Source organism: Pristiophorus japonicus, chromosome 16 (assembly GCF_044704955.1).
Source record: "Pristiophorus japonicus isolate sPriJap1 chromosome 16, sPriJap1.hap1, whole genome shotgun sequence".
Lineage (NCBI taxonomy): Eukaryota > Metazoa > Chordata > Chondrichthyes > Pristiophoridae > Pristiophorus > Pristiophorus japonicus.
Genome location: NC_091992.1, coordinates 16,244,684 through 16,268,361, shown reverse-complemented (window position 1 = coordinate 16,268,361; position 23,678 = coordinate 16,244,684). Strand labels below are relative to the sequence as shown.

At 47.3% G+C, this 23,678-nt stretch overlaps 1 protein-coding gene across 1 annotated transcript in view; it reads right to left on the bottom strand.

The window, feature by feature from the left end:
• rap1gap2a (RAP1 GTPase activating protein 2a) overlaps positions 1–23,141 on the bottom strand; it is a 357,838-nt gene extending 334,697 nt beyond the window's left edge. The window contains exon 1 of the mRNA XM_070857044.1: positions 23,000–23,141. Coding sequence (XP_070713145.1) covers positions 23,000–23,043 — 44 coding nt within the window. The 5' untranslated portion in view covers positions 23,044–23,141. The remainder of the gene's footprint in view (positions 1–22,999) is intronic.
• Positions 23,142–23,678: the final 537 nt, after the last annotated feature.

Sequence of the window (23,678 nt, the reverse complement as noted above, 5' to 3'; positions counted from 1 at the left end):
AGAACGAGAGGTGATCTTATCGAAACGTATAAGATTATGAGGGGGCTTGACAAGGTGGATGCAGAGAGGATGTTTCCACTGATAGGGGAGACTAGAACTAGGGGACATAATCTTAAAATACAGGGCTGCCCATTTAAAAGATGAGGAGGAATTTCTTCTCTCAGAGGGTTATCAATCTGTGGAATTTGCTGCCTGAGAGAGTTGTGGAAGCTGGGTCATTGAATATATTTAAGACAGAAATAGACAGTTTCTTAACCAATAAGTGAAAAAGGGGTTATGGGGAGCGGGCAGGGAAGTGGACCCGAGTCCATGATCGGATCAGCCATGATCATATTAAATGGCGGAGCAGGCTCGAGGGGCCGTATGGCCTACTCCTGCTCCTATTTCTTATGTTCTTATGTTATGTTCTTATTCCGACTCAGACGCAGGAGCGCAACAGCTTTGAAAACTCACAGCCACACTGTAGAATGTTGGCAGGACAATCTGTATTCAGAGTTATAACCAGAATTTCCAAATGTGCTGAGGCAAGAGGTTCATCTGTTAATTAATTGTAAATAAACTTAAAACATAACAAACTAATGAGATATATTCATAGTATGCAGAGAATTCCTGGCACGCACATTGGTGCTGATGCCTAACTGACTCGTTCACCGTTGTGTAAAACTTGTAACTCACGTCCCTGCAAACTAATGTGAGCAAAGATGGTCTTTCACACATCTCATGGAGCTCACCTCATCACCGAACATTGCGGAATTGTAGATGCAAAACGAGATGCTCTTTGGGACTGCCATGTCTAGCTTTCGAGAGTCCAGTATTGGATTCAAAGAGTCGCGTTGGGGGAAAAGGATGATGCATTTATGCTGTTGTGCCCTCTGATGTCTTGAGCATTTGTTGTACGGAATGGAAGAAACACTCACGACAAATATTGACAGAATATCAACACTGCATTCACTGTGCTTTATTTGTTTTCATAGGTTGGAAACTTGGATCCACTTTAGTGTCTAATTTTAATGTCATCCATTGAAATGACAGCGAGATCTAATACCACTGAAAAGAAAAAAAAGACTTGCATTTATATAGCGCCTTTCATGACCTCAGGATGTCCCAAAGTACTTTACAGCCAATTAAGTACTTTTTTGAAGCGTAGTTACTGTCATAATGTAGGAAACGCGGCAGCCAATCTGCGTGCAGCAAGGTCCCACAAACAGCAATGTAATGATGACTGCATATTCTGTTTTGGCGATGTTGGTTGAGGGATAAATCTTGGCCAGATCACAGGGGAAAACTCCCCCACTCTTCTCTTAACAGAGAGGGTGGGTGAGGGTAGGGCGATTGATGTGTATATGGACTTTTCAAAGGCGTTTTACAGAGTACAGGTAGAACCTCCCTTATCCGAAACCCTCGGGACCTGGCCTGTTCTGGATAAGGGATTTTTCTGGATGAGGGGTGGTCACGTTAACTTGGATGGTTCAGGTAGTGAGCAAGGGGATATCGGGGCTGGCTGGCTTGGGGCTGGGAGTGCTAAAGGACACAAAACAGAGAGTAGTGGTGAACTGTTGTTTTTCAGACTGGAGCGAAGTACACAGTGGTGTTCCCCAGGGCTCGGTATAAGGACCCTGCTCTTTTTGATATATATTAATGACCTGGACTTGGGTATATAGGGCATAATTTCAAAGTTTGCAGATGATACAAAACTCGGAAATGTAGTAAATGATGAGGAGGATTGTAATAGACTTCAGGAATACATAGACAGACTGGTTAAATTGACAGACACATGGCTATTGAAATTTAACAGAGAGAAGTGTGAAGTGATTCATTTTGGTACGAAGAATAAGAGGTAATATGAATGAAATGGTACAATTTTAATGGGGATGCAGGAAGAGAGAGATATGGTGGATATATGTGCACAAATCTTTAAAGATGGAAGGACAAGTTTAGGAGGCTGTTAATAAAGCATTATTTATAAAGGAATAGAGTACAAAAGCAAGGAAGTTATGTTAAACCTTTATAAACCACTGGTTAGGCCCCAGCTGGAGTATTGTGTTCAATTCTGGGCACCACACTTTAGGAAGGATGTCAAAGCCTTGGAGAGGGTGCAGAAGAGATTTACTAGAATGGTTCCAGGGATGAGGGACTTCAGTTTTGTGGAGAGACTGGAGCAGCTGGGGTTGTTCTCCGTAGGAGCAGAGAAAGTCAAGAGGAGATTTGGTAGAGGTGTTCAAAATCATGAATGGTTTTGACAAGAGTAAATAAGGGGAACCTGTTTCCAGTGTCCAACGGGTCGGTAACCAGAGGGCACAGATCAAAGGTGTTTGCCAAAAGAACCAGAGGCGACATGAGGAAACATCTTTGTACACAGCGAGTTGTTGTGAGCTGGAACACACTGCCTGAAAGGACGGTGGAAGCAGAATCAATAGTAACTTTCAAAAGAGAATTGTATAAATACTTGAATGGGTAAGATTTGCAGAGCTATGGGGAAAGAGTAGGGGAGTGGGACTAATTGGATCGCTCGACCAAAGAGCCGGCACAGGCACAATGGGCTGAATGACCTCCTTCTGTGCTGTTTCATTCTATCATTCTATGAGCACAGGAGGAGGCCATTCGGCCCATCATGCCTGTGCTGGCTCTTTGAAAGAGCTATCCAATTAGTCCCATTTTATGGTGATGTTACATGCTACAGACCAGCAGAGAGACTGGCAACTGCTGTGTGTAGAGCTTTCTAAATGGGTTTCTCGTCACAATCTCAGAAATTAGTGTTGTGTACACTTGGTTCCCTCACTATTTTTATGAAATGTTTTCCTCCGCTCTTTTTAAAACCGCTCCCTAAATCATCCCAATCCTTGGCAGGGACATAAGAACATAAGAAATAGGAGCAGGAGTAGGCCATTTGGCCCCTCGAGCCTGTTCCGCCATTCAATAAGATCATGGCTGATCTGACCATGGACTCAGCTCCACTTCCCTGCCCGCTCCCCGTAACCCTTTACTCTCTTATCGCTCAGAAATCTGTCGATGGCCAGGGGGTCTTTTCTAGGTATCTACCAATGCCATTAGTGGGTATGTGCAAATAGTTGGGTGATTTCCCTCCGACCTTTCAGGTAGTGCTGGACATCCAACTCTGTGCATCTCCTCCCTGGGCCAGGCAGTCACGATTGGAAGCCTGCCCACTGGTAAGGAGAGTTAAACCCAGGTTCTACCACAAACATGTTGTGCTACCAATATCCAGATTTTTAATTTTGAAGTACACTATTTTTTTTTAAATGCAGAAAAGAAAAAAATTCACAGGAAAATAAAAGCCAAGCTGTCATGTTGCTGTTATCTTACCTTCTACTGTGCAATGCCTTGCTCTACAACATCGACAAGTAATGGCCTTTAAGATGTGTCTCTGCTAATAACCTTCCTGAGGCACTATAATTGGACTTGGATGCAACATATGTTGCGAGCTATCTTTAAAAAAAAAATTCATTAATGGGATGTGGGCGTCGCTGGCGAGGCTGGCATTTATTGCCCATCCCTAATTGCCCCTTGAGAAGGTGGTGGTGAGCCGCCTTCTTGAACCGCTGCAGTCCGTGTGCTGAAGGTACTCCCACCGTGCTGTTAGAGAGGGAGTTCCAGATTTTGACCCAGCGACGATGAAGGAACGGCCGATATATTTCCAAGTCAGCATGGTGTGTGAGTTGGAGGGGGACTTGGAGATGGCAGTGTTCCCATGCGCCTGCTGCCCTTGTCCTTCTGGGTGGTAGAGGTTGCCGGTTTGGGAGGTGCTGCCGAAGGAGCCTTGGTGAGTTGCTGCAGAGCATCTTGTAAATGGTATTATGTTTCAACGCTGCATCATAATGACATGGGCCGTCAATAAAAAATCTTAATGATAATGATTGGGGGGGGGGGGGGTGGGGGTTGGGAAATGGCGAAACGGCAAAGTAATATCAAGTCGATCTGGTTAACGTGATTTTTTTTCCCCCCCAGGTGTGAGTGAATGTAATCTTAAGCGGCTGAATCAGGCCATATTGGGTCTATTTGAAAAAGTTCTAATTTGGTCCATTTTGGAACCACTTTGCGCACAGATGCCCTGGTCCCCATTTAAAAAATGAAAGTAATGCAACACACAAAGTGTTCTTCCAATCCCTGGCAAGGAATAGTAGGACCTGAGTTTACGACCATCGTAATTCCAAATGATGTTCTCCGGTACCTCTTGGTGGCACAGGTGGAGGCCTGGTCTCGTCCCCCTGCCGGTACCACCTCTGGCCGTTCCCATCCTGCCGGCCATCCACAAATAGCGGCGGTGGGGGCAGCCCAGATCCCTGGAGGATTTTCCTCTCCTCCCATCTGCCACCATGCGAAGGATGGTGGTATAACCCAGGAAGCAGCGGTACAGCTCCTGGGTTCCCCCAATGGAGGCAGAGGGCCTTCTAGCGACCACCTCTCCCTCCAATTTGGTCTGTGCCTCAGTGGGTAGCACTCTCCCCTCGGGAGTCGGAAGTTTGTGGGTTCAAGTCCCACTCCAGGGACTTGAGCACATAAACCTAGGCTGGCACTCCAGTGCATTGCTGAGGGAGTGCTGCAGTGTCGGAGGGGCCGTCTTTCGGATGAGACATTAAACCGAGGCCCTGTCTGCTCTCTCAGGTTGACGTAAAAGATCCCATAGCACTATTTCAAAGAAGAGCAGGGGGGTTGTTCTATTTATCCCTCAATCAACATAACAAAAACAGATTATCAGGTCATTATCTCATTGCTGTTTGTGGGAGCTTGCTGTGCGCAAATTGGCTCCCGCGTTTCCCACATAACAACAGCGACTACACTCCAAAATTACTTCATTGGTTGAAAAGCATTTTGAGACGTCCGGTGGTCGTGAAAGGCGCTATATAAATGCAAGTCTTTCTTTCTTAAATGACCATACTGAGGCCTGCAGGGCTGCAACTCCATCTGTCTTCAGGGTGTTTCCGCCTTCAACTCTATTTCCAACTCTTCAATTGCTTCAGCGCTATTCGCATCTTCCTCTTTGCACAGGTCAGCTGCCTCTCATCAGTCTGAATCTAGCTGTTCAAATTCAATAAGTCCTGACCCAGGGAAATGGGTCTGGGTTGGGGCAGAATCGGAGGGGCAAGCAGAAGTCCCAGTCCTCCTTGCCGCAACAAGATAAAAGCTCACGGGGTTGGGGGTAATATATTAGCATAGATAGAGGATTGGCTTACTAACAGAAAACAGAGAGTCGGGATAAATGGGTCACTTTCCGGTTGGCAAACGGTGACTAGTGGGGTGCCGCAGGGATTGGTGTTGGGTCCTCCATTATTTACAATCTATATTAATGACTTGGATTAAGGGACTGAGTGTAATGTGGCCAAGTTTGCTGATGATACAAGATGGGTGGGAAAGCAAATTGTGAGGAAGACACAAAAAATATGCAAAGGGATATAGACAGGTTGAGTGAGTGGGCAAAAACTTGGCAGATGGAGTATAATGTGGGAAAATATGAGGCTATCCACTTTGGCAGAAAAAATAGAAAAGCAAATTTTAATTTAAATGGAGAAAAATTGCAAAGTGCTATTGTACAGAGAGACTTGGGGCTCCTTGTGCATGAAACACAAAAAGTGAGTTTGCAGGTCCAGCAAGTAATCAGGAAGGCAACTGGAATGTTGGTCTTTATTGCAAGGGGGATGGAGTATAAAAGCAGAGAAGTCCTGCTATAACTGTACAGGGTATTGGTGAGGCCATACTTGGAGTACTGCGGACAGTTTTGGTCTCCATATTTAAGGATATATTTGCATTGAAGGCTGTTCAGAGAAGGTTCACTAGGTTGATTCTGGAGATGAGAGGGTTGACTTATGAGGATAGGTTGAGTCGGTTGGGCCGATACACATTGGAGTTCAGAAGAATGAGAGGTGATCTTATTGAAACACAAGATAATGAGGGGGCTCGACAAGGTGGATGCAGAGAGGATATTTCCACTCATAGGGGAAACTAAAACTAGGGGACATAGATTTAGAATAAGGGGCCGCCCATTTAAAAATGTCTTCTCTCAGAGTGTTGTAAATCTATGGAATTCTCTGCCCCAGAGCGCTGTGGAGGCAGGGTCATTGAATATATTTAAGGTGGAGATTGGCAGATTTTTAAGAGATAAGGGAGTAAAGGGTTATGGGGAACGGGCAGGGAAGTAGAGCTGAGTCCATGATCAGATCAGCCATGATCTTATTGAATGGCGGAGCAGGCTCGAGGGGCCAAATGGCCTATTCCTGCTCCTATTTCTTATGTTCTTATGTCATCATCATCATAGGCAGTCCCTTGGAATCGAGGAGGACTTGCTTCCACTCCCAAAGTGAGTTCTTTTGATGGCTGAACAGTCCGATACGAGAGCCACTGATCCTGTTACAGGTGGATCAGACATGTGTCAGGGGAAGGGGTCGGTAAGGCTGGTTTGCCGCGGGATCCTTCCGCTGCCTGCGCCTGGCCTCTTCATGCTCCTAGCGTTGAGCCTCAAAGAACTCAACGCCCCCCGGATGGACTTTCTCCACCTCGGGCGGTCTGCGGCCAGGGTCTCCCAGGTGTCAGTGGTGATGTCGCACTTTGCCAGGAAGGCTTTGAGGGTGTCCCTATAATGTTTCCGCTGTCCTCCTTTGGCTTGTTTACCACGAAGGAGCTCGGCATAAAGCATTTGCTTATGTAATTCCCTCCCTAATGGAGATAATTCTGGCCTATCCCGTCTGTTCTTAAGACAATATCTATTCCCAGTCTGGCCTTTTTTTCTTTGGAGAGGGAGAAGAGGCAGAGGAACTATGTGAGATTTTCACATTTCAGTATTAGCGTCACAAAGCTTGTTGCAATTTACCTCATTCTGTCAGAAAGCAAGGAGGAGAGGTTTATCAAACACAGGGTTTGTGAAGATAGTGTCCTTTTAATGTCTGGCACCAGCACAGTTTGCAGAATTTAGCCAACTGAATGCCAATGTCATTTCTCCATTTGACAGTGTTGCTGTTCAGTGCTGTCAACCGCTTTGACTTCCTGCTCATCCATTCTCATTAGCTGGTGCAGAGTTACAGTTCTTGGCCTCCTACCAAATGAGCATTTGGAAAAACACAAAAACAGAGATAGCGTTCTGGATCCGCTGTCTAATTAGGAGAAGTTCAACACAGAACTAATTACCTTACTCGCGTCCTTATTTCCATTCATTATGTTAAGGGCTTATCAATCACTGAATTATGTATCATTTTGTTCATGTAACATTTTCATAGCAGCTTTATATCTGCTAAACCTTTGGCACAAATGAAAAATGACAAAATGACAAGGCGAAAGCCTGCATCGTCCTCCGGTTGCGCTATTGAGGCCTTTTTTTTTTAAATTCACGGCCTCAGTTCTCTCCCTCCTTTTATTCGTCTCCTCTCCTAAAGTCAGTAGCCTATACTGAGGTATAGGTTCACACCAGTGCTGGCAAGCCACAAATGGCTGCTCTTGGTTCCAGCACAGACAATGGGGGGAAATTTTTACCCAAAAAAGGGGGAATGTTTTGGGAGCGGGCGGGTGGTTAAAAGGGACGAGACCTACAGCGGGTTGGAAAGCCGGCTCGAACTCACTGACATCCACTTTTAACTGCAGCGCTTTCGGCTGTGTGTCAGAAATCCCCATGGGAGAGGCAGGTTGGCAATTGAAAGGTGTTAAGAGGCAATTAGGAGCTGTTTTAACTGCGGATTTGAGCTTTAACTCGGAGTGCACGGGTCTCCTGGAATTCAGCAGTGAAAGCAAGGAGGAGATGACAGCGTAAATCCTATCGCTACTCAGACCTCACACCTGCTCTCTTGCCGGAGAGAAAGGCTTTCGGACAGAGTGCTTTCACTATCGTGCAGCTGATTTCCGCTACTTTGGAGGTCATTTCTGCTACCTTGGATTTTTGTTAGCCTGATCTACGCTTTCCATTGGTCAAGCATCAGTTCAGCAGGGGTGCCGCTCATGCAGCTTTACCTTTGACCTCGGACGAGGACCAAGATGAGCAGCAGCAGCAGCCACCTTCTCCTCACCAACCTGCCGCTCCACAGGAGGGAGGGGATAAGCAAGGGGGGGGTGGGGGGAGTGGTACGGCTCGCAAGTGGCGGTACCCCCAACACAGGGTATACAGGCAGGTGATCAGTTGCCTGGACATGTCGGAACATCAGTGCCTCAGGAGGCTCAGGGTATCGTGGCAGGTGGTCGCAGACCATTGCAGCCTCCTGGAAGAAGACCTGCTTCCAAGTGGAGCTGGTGGGCACGCTTTGCCAGTGGCTGTCAAAGTCACCACCGCCCTCAATGTCATCTCCTCTGGCACCTTCCAGGGATCTGCAAGGAGATGTCTGCAGAACAGCAGCATAGCGCTTATGTTACTGGACCAGGAATCCAGAGGCCTGGACTAGGAATCCAGAGGCCTGGACTACTGATCTGGAGACACGAGTTCAAATCCCACCACGGCAGCAAGGGAAGTTAAACTCAGCTCATTTAATAATTCTGGAAGCTTGTATGAGTAATGGTGACCATGAAACTACCAGATTGTCGTAAAAACCCATCTGGTTCACTAATGTCCTTTTGAGGAAGGAAATCTGCCATCCTTACCCAGTCTGGCCTATATGTGACGCCAGACCCACAGCAATGTGGTTGACTCTTAACGCCTCTCTGAAATGGCCCAGCGAGCCACTGAGTTGTACCAAATTGCACTGTGGGAGTACCTTGAGAAGGTGGTGGTGAGCCACCTTCTTGAACAGTTGCAGTTCTTGTGATCAAGGAACTCCCAGAGTGCTGCTTGGGAGGGAGTTCCAGGATTTTGACCCAGCGACGATGAAGGAACGGCGATATATTTCCAAGTCAGGATAGTGTGTGACTGGGAGGCGGTGGTGCTCCCATGCACCACCTGCCCTTCTCCTTCTAGGCGGTAGAGGTCGCAGGTTTGGGAGGAGCTGCTGAAGAAGCCTTGGCGAGTTGCTGCAATGCAGCTTGTAGATGGTGCACACTGCAGCCACGGTGCGCTGGTGGTGGAGGGAATGAATGTTGAAGGTGGTGGATGGGATGCCAATCAAGCGGGCTGCTTTGTCCTGGATGGTGTCGACCTTCTTGAGTATTGTTGGAGCTGCACATCCAGGCAAGTGGAGAGTGTTCCATCACACACCTGACTTGTGCCTTTCAGTAGCGGTACTTCTGTTCGAGTCCGTGAAGTGTTTGAAGAATGTTAATTTGTGTACACTCATTCCTCAGGCTCACTTCATGCAATGTTCCGTCACTATTTTGAAGGAGCATTTTTTCTGGGCCGAATAGGCAGTTGTCATTAGTGCTGCTTTGCACAAAGGGTAGTGGAAATCTGGAACTCCCTCACTCAAAAAGCTGGCAAGGCTGGGGCATTTGAGAACGGAGATGGATAGATTTTTGTTAGGTGAGGGTATCAAGGGATATAGAGCAAAGGCGGGTAAATGCAGTTGAGGTACAGATCAGTCATGATATAATTGAATTGTGGAACAGGCTCGAGGGGCTGAATAGCCTACTTCTGTTCCTACGTAGTCTTAAAAGGCACGTTCCATTAGAATTCAGGCATTCTGGATACTCTGAATTTTAGAAGAATTTGCATTCAGAGCAATGCCCCACACATGCAGAGGGACATTTTGCCGAGTTTGTACCTTCAGCCCAGGTCAGTCACTTTATAAAAGCTGGAGGAAAAGATTCCCTTAGGCCTGTTTGAAGGGGTTGCTGGAGTTAACACAGAGGTCAGCAGATGGCTGGAAGGATGTGACTCAGCTCAGTGGTTTTAAAAATACAGAACAGATTGCTGGCTCAAGGTCCATGTTATATGGGAAGGGAATTGCATTACTGGACTTCCCTCCCAGTCTGGGGGAGAGCATTTATTTTTCACATTTTTCAGGGTGGGTCTTCAGCCTCTCTCCATCCTCACAGAGGCCCTCATACAGGGTGGGTTTCCAAGGCCTCTCCCACCCCCACATCAGCACAGGTTCCAGGTTGTCTCCAGCTTCATACTGACCCAGCCCAGGGTGGGATCAGCAGATGTGTCACAGATGCTGGTTAATGCGTCTCGACACGAGACTCCCAAAGCAAGCGCTCTACTCGGAACTCCTACACGGCAAGCAAACCCCAGGTGGGCAGAGGAAACGTTTCAAGGACACCCTCGAAGTCTCCTTGATAAAATGCAATATCCCCATCGACACCTGGGAGTCCCTGGCCAAAGACCGCCCAAAGTGGAGGAAGAGCATCCAGGAGGGCGCTGAGCACCTCGAGTCTCGTCGCCGAGAGCATGCAGAAAGCAAGCGCAGGCAGCGGAAGGAGCGTGCGGCAAACCAGACTCCCCACCCGCCCTTTCCTTCAACAACTGTCTGTCCCATCTGTGACCGAGACTGTAATTCCCGTACTGGACTGTACAGTCACCTGAGAACTCACTGTTAGAGTGGAAGCAAGTCTTCCTTGATTTCGAGGGACTGCCTATGAGAAAGCGACTCAATGAACTAATGCAAAGTTGACTTGTCTGTCGCTGGTGAGTGATAAAGATGCTTGACTGGGCAACCTGAGACACATTTGGAGGTAAATTCAACATCAGCTGGGGGGGGGGGGGGGAAGGGGGCGGGCAAGGGACGCAAAAAGACATTAACGGAAAGGAAAAACGGCGGGGCATATAATGGGCAGCCAATCCGCTACTGTCCATCTTGAGCCACCGCTGACATTGAATTTTACCTCCATCTATCTCGGTGTTTCATGATAATTCTAATAAAGTTATATTCCGTTTACTTCCATGCTGAAACATGCTTTCAAACATCACTGTTGTCCCAGCAGCACATTACAAGCTTTAATATTCAGCTTTCCATATATTTAAATAGGATTTACATATGCAGTGCAGAGAGCAAAATTCACCAGAACCCCCACCTGTGTTTGGGCTCATTCGAAAGGAAATTTAATTTGGGACTATCTACCGAAAAGTTTGGAACTCTAAAGTGCTTAGGGAAGAAACTACGAACTTTAATGGAATTATGAACTTTTACAAGACAAATTCAAGCCTGTGGGCCGACCTAGGGAACAAAGGAAGCCCTCTTGATTATTGGAACTGTCTGGGTGTGAGGACTGAGGTAACCTGTCTGGAAGAATGAGTATTTGGAAATCTTCCTCCACAAGAGACATTACCATCACAGTATCACCCAGAGATAGCTCCCCATCAACATGGGTCTGGACAAACCATTTTCAGCATATACATCACATAGAGGCCCAATCCAGCCTGTATGCGAAAGACTAAGCACAAAAGGACATTGCAATTACCAACCTAATATTTCCATCAGGAAACAGTTTTTCGAAGATCAACCCACCCAAGACATATCAAATTTAACGAGCCCAACAAAATATTACAAAGAAGAACCAAGCCCGCCAAAATTATACAAAGGATTGTGAACAGATTGGGCAGCAAGATTAGAACACTGAAAATCGTATAACTGGCCACTGTTTTCAACAGAGGTTAGACGCGGTTAGGGAGAGAGGAGAGAGAGAGAGACAAGAAGATGGAGAGAGAGTGGGGGAGAGAGGTGGTCGCTACTACCTCATCAAGACAAGAAGAGAAACCAACTGACAGTTGTAAAACTAACTTCTCCAGCCTCAAAGTCTTGAAGTCCTGAAGGAAGGAAGAACATCACCATCTACCATTAACTATCAAAAGGATTAGTAAGCATAAGTCCCTGCCGCCCTGGAGTCTAACCTAGCTAAAATTAGGTATTGGGAGGTGGGAGGTATAATTTTACTGCAACCCCCTTTGAATGTGTAGTGTATGGTACTTTATTAGAGCGATTATAAGTTTGACCTTGTACCTTTCCTTGTATTGTTCTTTATTAGAGTGATTGTAAGTTTGGCCGTGTATTTTCTTACTAGAGTAATAAGCCTGTATTACCTTGACTGTAATAAAACCAAAGTTCTTTGCATCAAACCAGTGTCCTCTGCACTTTTGTCACACCCCCCAAATAAATCCAGAGTACAGAACCCAAGGCAGGGGGAGCGATTCGAAACCGCTCAAGTTGGTCAGAAGGGGAACCTGACCCCCTCATAGAGACCCACAACACCCCTCCCCCCCACTTTACAGCAGGGAATTTTGTACACAAGTAGAAGGCATCAAACCGCTAGACATTTGGCACAAACACAGCACAATGGGGTGAGGGGGTCAAACATATCCAACGAATAGATGTCCATTAGAAAACATAGAAAATAGGTTCAGGAGTAGGCCATTCGGCCCTTCTAGCCTGCACCGCCATTCAATGAGTCCATGGCTGAACATGCAACTTCAGTATCCCATTCCTGCTTTCTCGCCATACCCCTTGATTCCTCTAGTAGTAAGGACTACATCTAACTCCTTTTTGAATATATTTAGTGAATTGGCCTCAACAACTTTCTGTGGTAGAGAATTCCACAGGTTCATCACTCTCTGGGTGAAGAAGTTTCTCCTCATCTCGGTCCTAAATGGCTTACCCCTTATCCGTAGACTGTGACCCCTGGTTCTGGACTTCCCCAACATTGGGAATATTCTTCCTGCATCTAACCTCTCTAAACCCGTCAGAATTTTAAACGTTTCTATGAGATCCCCTCTCATTCTTCTGAACTCCAGTGAATACAAGCCCAGTTGATCCAGTCTTTCTTGATATGTCAGTCCCGTCATCCCGGGAATCAGTCTGGTGAATCTTCGCTGCACTCCCTCAATAGCAAGAATGTCCTTCCTCAAGTTAGGAGACCAAAACTGTACACAATACTCCAGGTGTGGCCTCACCAAGGCCCTGTATAACTGTAGTAACACCTCCCTGCCCCTGTACTCAAATCCCCTCGCTATGAAGGCCAACATGCCATTTGCTTTCTTAACTGCCTGCTGTACCTGCATGCCAATGTCCATTGCTCAGGGAACACACGTCTTTCATAAAGACAGGGGCACCGCAACATGTAACGCACAATGTTATTTAGTGAATTCGACTGCTAATGTGTGTAACTGCTGGTGTCCCTGTAAGGTCACATGATGCAGTTAATGTGCCTTCTGGGTGAATTAAATAAAAGCTAATTGTTTTTCAGTAGATCGTTAAATCAGTTTGACATCAGAATGGCTTTTTAAAAAAAAAACATGACTGTTAAAGTCAATTAGAAGGTATTTTCTGTTGGTGAGCTATTTTCTCTGCTATTGAAAATGAGTGTTTCACAGAAGAAATATGAGGTGTGAGGCAGGAATTTTGATGTGTGACACTTAGGCAGCGGTATTACTTCCCTCGGCGGTTCTGTGGCGGGTCCCAACCTCCACCACTCCATCCTATATGAACCGCATCTCGTTTGAGAAAAGTCATTCACAAAAAACAATGAGGGCGCTAAGGGGTTGCCAACCCTCCAGGATTGCCCTGGAGTCTCCAGGAATTGAAGATGAATCTCCGGAATACTGCGGTGAGCAATCAGAGAAAAGACACAGGGGCATAAAAATCAATGCTTAACATTTTCTTTGAACTCTTTTGTTTATTAATTATAAAAATCTTGGAGATGTGAAACAAGTCTGTTTGACACATGGGGGCAGTGGAGAGGAGCCATTATGTGATGAAGCCCACCAAGAAAACATCCAGCCAGAGGTGGCAAGCCCAGAGTGCTAAGCACTTCATACCCGACATGCCGCAGCTCAATTAAAAGTGATACTCCCGACACATTAATGTTTATTATAACAATGTGAAAAACCTCGAAGTCCTAAACTGGACAACAAGTTGCATTTATATAGCGCCTTTAACGCAGAGAAATCTCCCAAGGTGCTTCACAGAGGCTGACTCGGATAAAAATGGCTGCCAAGCCAAGGAAGGAGCTATTCAGAGGGGTGAGCGAACGTTTGGTCAAAAAGGTGGGGTTTAAGGAGGGTCTTAAATGAGGAGAGGGAGGTGGAGAGATGAAGGAGCTTAGGGAGGGAATTCCAGGGTGTGGGGCATAGACGTCTGATGATACGGCCGCCGATGGTGGGGCGATGGGAAGGGGGTAGACACAGAAGCCCACAGTGAAAGGAACGGGGAGCTCGCAGGGTGTGTTGGAGCACGGAGACCGTTACAAAGAAAGGGGACAGTAAGGCCACAAAGGGATTTAAATATGATGATGGGACTAACAAACCAAACCATTCACATTGCCTTATTCAATTCTTCCTCTTGCATAACCGCAGGTTTTTTTTTAAAAAAAAGCAAAACATTACAATAAAAGCCCTGATGATTTACTGGCACTGGACCACATGGGCGTGTGCCGCTTTCTGTCAAGGGAGGGGTTTCACTTCCTGCCAACAGTCCTTTCAACCAGCAGGTTATCTGATGGGGGTGTGAAAATGCTGAAAACTCAGCCAACGTTCCACATTGAGCTATAGTTCCACATTCATCCACCACTATAAAAACAAACTGCCATTGCACCATTTAAAACATCTGCAAACTGGGCAACATGTAGTCATACCAAATCCCCCTTGCAATAAAGGGCAACATTCCATTTGCCTTCCTGATTACTTGCTGTACCTGCATACTAACCTTTTGTGTTTCATGCACAAGGACCCCCAGGTCCCTCTGGGCTGCAGCACTTTGCAATTTTTCTCCATTTAAATTATAATTTGCTTTTCTATTTTTTCTGCCAAAATGGATAACCTCACATTTTCCCACATTGTACTCCATCTGCCAATTTTTTGCCCACTCACTTAGCCTGTCTGTATCCCTTTGCAGATTTTTTTGTATCCTCCTCACAATTTGCTTTCCCACCCATCTTTGTATTATCAGCAAACTTGGCTACATTACACATGGTCTCTTCATCCAAGTCATTAATCTAGATTTGTAAATAGTTGAGGCCCCAGCACCGATCCCTGCGGCACCCCACTATTCACTGTTTGCTAACCGGAATAAGACCCATTTATTCCGACTCTCTGTTTTCTGTTACTTAGGCTCTCCCCGCCACCCCGGGCCGTATCCAACCTGGACCTGTGGATGGCCACTTTGACCTCACGTCCCCGGATTACTAGTCCAGGCCTCTGGATTACTCGTCCAGTAACAGAACCACTATGCTACTGTACCCCCGTGCGCCCCTTTGAAAATATAAACACCATAGCCCATCGAAAATAAAAAGGATCAGCAGCATTTGCAGTGATACAAAATGTGTATTAATTAAAACATTGCTGCTTTCTCCAGATTAGGCACTGTCTCCAGAACATTGCAATGCTTTGTGGTGTCAGCATGCGTCAACTAGTCCCGCACTCCCTTACCTGGCTGAACATTTCCGCCACTCCCCAACCATCTCCTGGCAACACCTTTCTACTCTTCTGATTGGCCAACCAGGATGACACGGGGTCATCCCAGGTGTCAGCAATCAAAATAAAATTAATCTAACAAAAGTGGCCCCAAAGGGGCACCAACAATAAACACCCAAATTATACGAAAGAAAGGAAACTTATTATTTTCTGTGTCAGCAATGTCCTCCGGTCCCTGGTCGTCAAAGACTTCAAGGGTACCGATGGACACTGCACGCTCCTTCACCGGGGCCACGCAGGCGCGGACAAGGCCGTGGAACAGAGGCAAGCAGCCAGAGCGATTTCCCCCCCTCTCTCCCCCACGGGCCGCATTCAACCTGGACCCACGGATGGCCACCTTGACCAGGTCCAGGAGCAGACCCACAAAGAGGTCCCCCGACCTGCCCGACCACAACCCCAAATGCCAAGAGCGTGGGACTGAAGCGCAGCCAGAAATTGAGGAGCAGCACCCCCCCCCTCCCCTTCATATAACAAAAGAAGGGCCGCATCCTCTCGCGTGCCGCCCGCGGGTGAGACACACGGGCTCCTCCTGGCCGCAGAAAGTACAGACGGCCGGGAGTCCGTGATTCGCCTGATGAACCTATTTGCCGAGACTGCTCTGTGCAACACTCTCTGGAACACCGTTCTATCCTGTACGTTATCCTCACCTTCATGACCAAAGACAGGATAGAAAACCTGAGGGAAGCCCGAGAGCAAAACTTGTAGCTTCCATTAAGGGGGAAGAAGTAGCAAGAGGTCTGGAGACGGAGCCTTAGTAATTTTGCTGCAGGTGATGGCACTAAGAACGTAAGAATTAGGAGCAGGAGTCGGCCATACAGCCTCTCGAATCTGCTCCGCCATTCAATAAGATCATGGCTGATCATCAACCTCAACTCCACTTTCCCGCCCGATCTCCATATCTCTTGATTCCCTTAATATCCAATCGTCTCTGTGTTCCACTTTGCATCGTGGAGGCCCCGACCTGCGTGAGAACACCAGCGGCAGGTTGGGGCCATTAAAGGAGGGGTGTGGAGGACTTGGGGAGCAGCGCGAGCTGGTGTAGGAGGGCTGCGGCAGCGAAGAGTGACATCACCAAGGTCCAGGTCGGTGATTGGAGCGTGGGCAGGTACAGCAGGAGCGGCGAGATCGGGGTGAAGGAGCGGCGAGAGATTGTAGAGGGAGGTGATCGGGGCCCAGGGGAGGCGTGAGTTCGGGGCCAGGGGCCCAGGGGCAGCACGGGCCAGCCCACACTGCGAAATGTGTGTGCACCAGGTCCGTGCAGCAGAGCAGGTCACCATTCGTCTTGGTTAATCCTCGCCACTGGACTAAGACCTAGCTCCGTCAAGCTCGTGTGGTGGCTGGTGTGCAACGGCCACCCTGCGTTAAAAAAGTCCACGCACAGACATCTTCCACCCTTCAGGATGTAGTTCGGGTCCTTCATTGAAACACCTGTGAACTCATCCTTTTTTGGCGTGGAAGCAAGTCATCCTCATTTTGAGGGACCGCCTCTGATGGGATAATATCCAAAAGTCTATCGATCTCAGCCTTGAATATATTCAGAAACTCAGCATCCACAGCCCTCTGGGGCAGAGAATTCCAAAGAAACACAACCCTCTGAATTTTACAGCACAGAAATGGGCCATTGGACTCAACAGGTCTATGCCGGTGTCTATGCTCCACTCAAGCCTCCTCCCACCCCTACTGGACATCAGTGTAGGTTTGGGGAGGGAGTTCAGTTCCTGGAACAGCCAGTTCTGAAAAGCCAGCCCTTAGAGCCAAAACCATGACAGCCAGATAAAAGTTCACAGATACGACAGTGCACAAGTCTATTGGGACACGGTTTTCACACTGTGGGAAGTTGTCCCAATAAGTCTGAACGTTTTGTTTGTGGAGATAAAAAAAAAACAATTGGAAATCCAAAATTAAAGGGCTGGAAATGCCCAGCGGGTCAAAAGTAAGGTTTAGACAAAAATCTTTAAGCCTATTTGATGTCATTCTTTCAAAAAGAACAACTATTCTGTTTTCCCATCAGAGCAGCCAGCTGTTTCTTCAGTGAGTCCAGGTCACACTGAATAGAAGGTATTAGCGGTGTACCGCCAATCGTGTCAGTGTGTTTTCCATGACGCACCAGTTGTATCACCAGGGTGCAACAGCATCTCAGATTTGCCGGGTGCTATTGCCAACAGTTGGGAGGAAGACTCGGGCCTGATTCACTATACCAGTGGGACTCGGGTGATCAGCCCAGTCACTGACCACACTCGATCTGCTCCGCTGGGCAGGCCACACTGTTCGCATGTGAGACACGAGACTCCCAAAGCAAGCGCTCTACTCGGAACTCCTTCACGGCAAATGAGCCAAAGGTGGGCAGAGGAAACGTTTCAAGGAGACCCTCAAAGCCTCCCTGATAAAGTGCAACATTCCCACTGACACCTGAGAGTCGCTGGCCAAAGACCGCCCTAAGTGGAGGAACTGCATCCGTGAGGGCGTTAAGCTCCTCGAGTCTCATCACCGAGAGCATGCAGAAATCAAGTGCAGGCAGCGGAAGGAGCGTGCGACAAACCAGTCCCACCCACTCCTTCCCTCAACGATTATCTGCCCCACCTACGACAGAGACTGTGGTTCTCATATTGGACTGTACAGCCACCCGAGGACTCATTCTTAGTGTGGAAGCAAGTCTTCCTCAATTCCGAGGGACCGCCTATGATGATGATGATGATGGGCCTCAGCATTTGGCAATCGGCCATCAGCATCAGAACAGACAAAAGTTGCAGCAACTGTTCAGGCCGAGATCCTTCATGAGAACACAACAACAACTTGTATTTGTATAGTGCCTTTAACGTAGTGAAACGTCCCAAGGTGCTTCACAGGAGTATTATGAGATTCAAAAAATTTGACACCGAGCCGCATAAGTAGAAATTAGCGCAGGTGACCAAAAGCTTGTTCAAAGAGGTAGGTTTTAAGGGGCGTCTTGAAGGAGGAGAGAGAGGTAGAGAGGCAGAGAGGTTTAGGCAGGGAGTTCCAGAGCTTGGGGCCCAGGCAACAGGAGGCATGGCCACCGATGGTTGAACGATTATAATCAGGGATGCTCAAGAGGGCAGAATTAGAGGAGCGTAGATGTTAAAGGGCTGGAGGAGATTACAGAGCTAGGGAGGGGCGATGCCATGGAGGGATTTGAGAAGAAGAATGAGAATTTTGAAATCGAGGCGTTGCTTAACCGGAAGTCAATGTAGGTCAGCGAGCACAGGGGTGGATGGGTAAGCGGGACTTGGTGCAAGTTAGGACACGGGCAGCCAAGTTTTGGATCACCACTAGTTTATGTAGGGTGGAATGTGGGAGGCCAGCCAGGAATGCGTTGGAATAGTCAAGTCTAGAGGTAACAAAGGCATGGATGAGGGCTTCAGCAGTTGATGAGCTGAGGTAAGGGCGGAGACGGGCGATGTTACAGAGGTGGAAATAGACGGTCTTAGTTATGCTGCGGACATGTAGTCGAAAGCTCATTTCAGAACTTAGCTTTTTCCTTACACGTGCACCTTAGTTCAGATGAAGAGCGTCTTTCCACCGTGTTAGATCTCCAAACAAAAGGTTAAATGGCCACTTTATTTGTATTTCCAGTATTTTCTTTTTTTTTTAAATATACGATAATTTTAATGTAACTCAATTTTTAATCCCTTGTCATTGGTCCTGCCAGGTCACATGCAAAGTATCAGCTGTGGCTCAGTGGGTCGCACTCTCACCTCTGAGTCAGCAGGTTGCAGGTTCAAGTCCCACTGCAGACTTGAGGACAACATCTAGGCTGATACACCAGTGCAGTACTGAGGGAGTCCTGTACTGTCGAAGGTGCCTTCTTTCAGAGGAGATGCGTCAGGGACATAAAAGGTCCCATGACATTTGAAGAAGAGCAGGGAAGTTCTCCTCGGTGTCCTGGCTAATATTTGTCCCTCAATCGACATCACTAAAACAGATGATGTGATCATCACCACATTGCTGTATGTGGGAGCTTGCTGTGTGCAAATTGGCTGCCGTGTTTCCCACATTACAACAGTGACTACACTTCAGAAAGTAATTCATTGGCTGTAAAGCATGTTGGGATGTCCGGAGGTTGTTAAGGCGCTATATAAATACAAGTTCTTTATTTTTTTTCTGTTCTCAGCCCATTACCACCAGCAGCCACGTGGTTGGTGTCAGTGATGAATGGTGAGCGTTGAGAAGGCCTCAACCATTTTGCTCTCCCCTCTACCCCTCCCGTATAAGGGGCCCAACATTGCCCAAGCCCTTTTTTCGGCGTACTAACCTGAAGTGCGTCGAATTTGCGTGCTGGAAAGGGTGCCAGAAAAAAGGGGCCCCATCCTGGCCACTCTTCGGAGTCCCCGGAGTCGTGGCATGGAGACTGAAGGAGGGGGCGGAGCAACAGGCCAGTGCAGCAAGCACTGCCGGCACCTGTGCACATGCTCAGAGAGAGCTGCGCGCATGCTCCTGCCCTCCCAGCGCGTCCTGTGGGCTGTGAGCAGGACCCGATGCTCACAGCCCCTTTCCTAGGCCGAAGGGATGCCTGATCTCGCCGCACCCTATCCCCGGCCGAGTGGACTCCCGCCCCGGCCGGCCGGTTGAGTTCCCGGGCAGGTAGGACTTGGCTTTTATTTTTTATTTAGTGGCTGTGCTTATGTGGCTGTGCTTGAGACTTCTGATTGGGGGGCGGGGGGGAGGGGGGAGAAAGAGTGTTTTGGGATGGACGGGGGGGGCGCAGAGAAAGAGTGTCTCTCTGGCTACCTCCCCACACCAGTGACATCGTGGCCAGCAGCTCGCATTTCTCCGGTAGAATTTACTTCATTTTTATTCGTATTTTAATTGTTTGAGCTTTTCCTTGCAATGTTTGGTGCTTGGTTGTTGAGGCCCTCTCCAGTTGCCTTCCCTCCCCTATCCCTGCCCTAATGTCTGCCGAATCTGCGCTGCTTTTTCTTCACTGCCCGCAAGGTTTTTCAGAGCTGGCCACATACGCTAACCTAAGTGGATTTGGAGTAAGTTTTAGCTGACCAAAGTGGCATAAATGGCCAAAAATGGCGTAAGTGTCTGGGGGAAAAAAAAAACTGACCTAAAAAAAATTGTACCTAACTGACTTATTCTGGAGCAAATTTTTTGGGGAAAATGGCATTTTTTAAAACTTACACCAGAAAAAACAACTTAATCCCAAAAAATTGATCCAAGTCATGGCCAGGATTGGGCCCAAGATGTCCACATCTCCATTCACCGTGGCACTGTGCAGCACGGCCCAGAATAACAACAGAGCAGGTCGAGAAGGTCAACAGAGCAATCCAAGGGAGTTGAATCACTGAAAGAGAATGTCTACTTTCTCAGTGCCGCTGCTCATTGAGTTCTCTAACAGGCAACACCACCGCACTGCAGTGACGGAAATATTCTTACCATCTATAATTAGAAACGCAATATCACTTTTATCATCAGTCGTGCAACTGTGCCCTTATGTTTATAGACTTGATAATCATGCAAAAATATTTCATCAGCATAACAAGCATGCCATTCATTGGCTAGCAATAAATAGTTTATAAAGTTTGCATTGAACTATTTAGTGATTTATAGAATACAGCAGTGCCATCTATAGGCAGCAGAACACTAGCCATAAGTTACTTTTTTGACCACACAAATACAAGGACTGGGCTTTCATATCCTCTCAATAAAGGAGAATGAAAATCTGGATCCTTTGATCAACCCTACATAGCATCTAGGCTGACACTCCAGTGCAGTACTGAGGGAGTGCCGTACGGTCATAAGTGTCATCTTTCGGATGAGACGTTAAACTGAGGTCCCGTCTGCTCTCTTAGGTGGATGTAAAAGATCCCATGCCACTATTTTGAAGAAGGATTTTGAAGAGGAATTATCCCCGGTATCCTGGCCAATATTTATCCCTCAAGCAACATCACTAAAACAGATTATCTGGTCATTATCACATTGCTGTTTGTGGGAGCTTGCTGTGTGCAGCTTGGCTGCCATGTTTCCTACATTACAACAGTGACTACACTCCAAAAAGTACTTCATTAGCTGTAAAGCACTTTGGGACGTCCTGAGGTCGTGAAAGGTGCTATAGAAATGCAAGTCTTTCTTCATCAGCTATTACTGTAACAATAGGAGTCAAACTGCCCAAGTTGAATTGGTGACAAGGATGCAGTTTCAGCAGTTTTATAGAGAAAGACTTGCATTTATATAGCGTCCTTCATGACTTCAGGACGTCCCAAAGCACTTTACAGCCATTGAGGTACTTTTGAAGTGTAGTCGCTGTTATAATGTGGGAAACGCGGCGGTCAATTTGCGCACAGCAAGCTCCCACAAACAGCAATGTGATAATGACCAGATAATCTGTTTTTGAATTACGTTGGTTGAGGGATGAATATTGGCCAGGACACCAGGGATAACACCCCTGCTCTTCTTCAAAATAGTGCCATGGGATCTTTTACATCCACCCAAGAGGGCAGACGGTTCAACGTCTCACCCAAAAGACAAGGCGCTGCTCCCTCCACCCCCTTCCACACCCCCCCCCCCCCCCCCGCAACTCGTCTCTTTTCCTTTCCCACAGTGACAGGTGGTGAGGTGCAGTGCAATGGATTCCAGCAGCCCACTGATACTTTGCCGAAGCAGTCATACTCCGTGCACGAGTCACAGTAAACGCCTGGAACTTCCTCAGCTCTTCTCCCGCTCCGTCTTCGGCGGGAACCACGAAGCGGGTTGAAATCCAGAGGAAATGCCCAGCCAAAGAGGTTCGGCCAGCTATTCGACCACAGGAGGAAGGTGACACAAACAAGTCCGTCGCTGTCTACAACATTGGCATTTGCCAACTGGCATCAGGAATGGGAACCCTGGCACATTTATTTTAGCCCGGTGGGGAACTGAGGTCAGTTATAATTTCCTCCCAACCATTACCCTGGCCGAGGTCAGGTAACTGAGCACTACTGACTAGAATTGATCTGGGAACCCTGATTTATATGTCTCATTCAACGAGTCGTGTATTTACCCACTAACTTATCTGTAGTGCTGCGCTTCACACGTGCAATCACAAAACACTCTGCACCCTGTTACAGCTAAAGGCACTTCAAAAAACTGCAGCATGATCTTTTTAAATTTCTTTTTATTGCTTTTGTCAGCTGTGGCTCAGTGGGTAGCACTCTCGTCTGAGTTCAAATCCCTCTCCAGAGACTTGAGCACAAAAATCTCAGCTGACACTCCAGTGCAATACTTAGGGAATGTTGCACTGTCAAGAGGTGCCGTCTTTCGGATGAGACGTTAAACCGAGACCCATCTGCCCTCTCAGGTGGATGTAAAAGATCCCATGGCACTATTTCGAAAAAGACCTTGGGGGGGGGGGGGGGGCAGTTATCCCCAGTGTCCTGGCCAATATTCATCCCTCAATCAACATCACTAAAACAAATTATCTGGTCATTGTCACATTGCCGTTTGTGGGAGCTTGCTGTGCGCAAATTGGCTGCAGCGTTTCCCCACATTACAGCAGTGACTACACTTCAAAAAGCACTTAATTGGGTGTAAACCGCTTTGGGACGTGAAAGGCACTATAATAAATGCAAGTCCTTTTGTTTCTATAACTCTTTAAATGAAAAATGATGAACTTTCGGTGCTCGGAATGGTTGCACAGCTCGCGTCTTTTAAATGCAGCCACAAGCTGGGGGAAAATAATGTCAAAAGTTAGTTAACCCGAAATAGGTCACGGATCACCGTCGGAACAGTTGCAAAACTTACCATCCGAAACCTCCAAAGGAAACACTGCGTTTTCTTCGAAACATTGTTGCTGGGCTGGCGTCGACCTGTGAGCGCTGCTGTGTGCGAGAGGCAGAGTGTGAAGACAGCCAAGAGATGCTCAGTCTGACGATGTGTCCACAAGCTTTCAGTTACTCTGCTTGAAGCAGTCAGGCAGGAAACCCATTCGTACCACTTCCTGGATCTTTTTGCCTGGATCGCTGCAACTCTGTCGAAGATTGGTATTAAAGGCCATTGCTGCTTTTAGCTTATTTGGGGGCGGGGCTTTAAAGTTAGATTTCAAAACTCGAAAGCAACAATTCCTCTTTTCTCACATGCAGAAAGAGAAGGGGGAAATAAACCACATTTCCCTTAAAGCAAAGAGCGCAGGGAGCTTTCATGTATATTTCTCTTTTTAACGTTGAAAATTGTGCATTGTTTTTTTTTGCACCAGAGACGAGGGGAACTTTGCGTGCATATCTTTGGCTAAAATGCGTTGGATATTTCGCTAATTATTTGTTTGAATCCCAGCAGCCACACACAGTTTCAGATCATTTTCTTGAATATCGACACAGCTGCAATTTAACCAACCATCAGCTGCAACTCAGCACTCTCGCCTCGGAGTCAGAAGGTTGTGGGTTCAAGTCCCACTCCAGGGACTTGTGCACATAAGGCTGACACT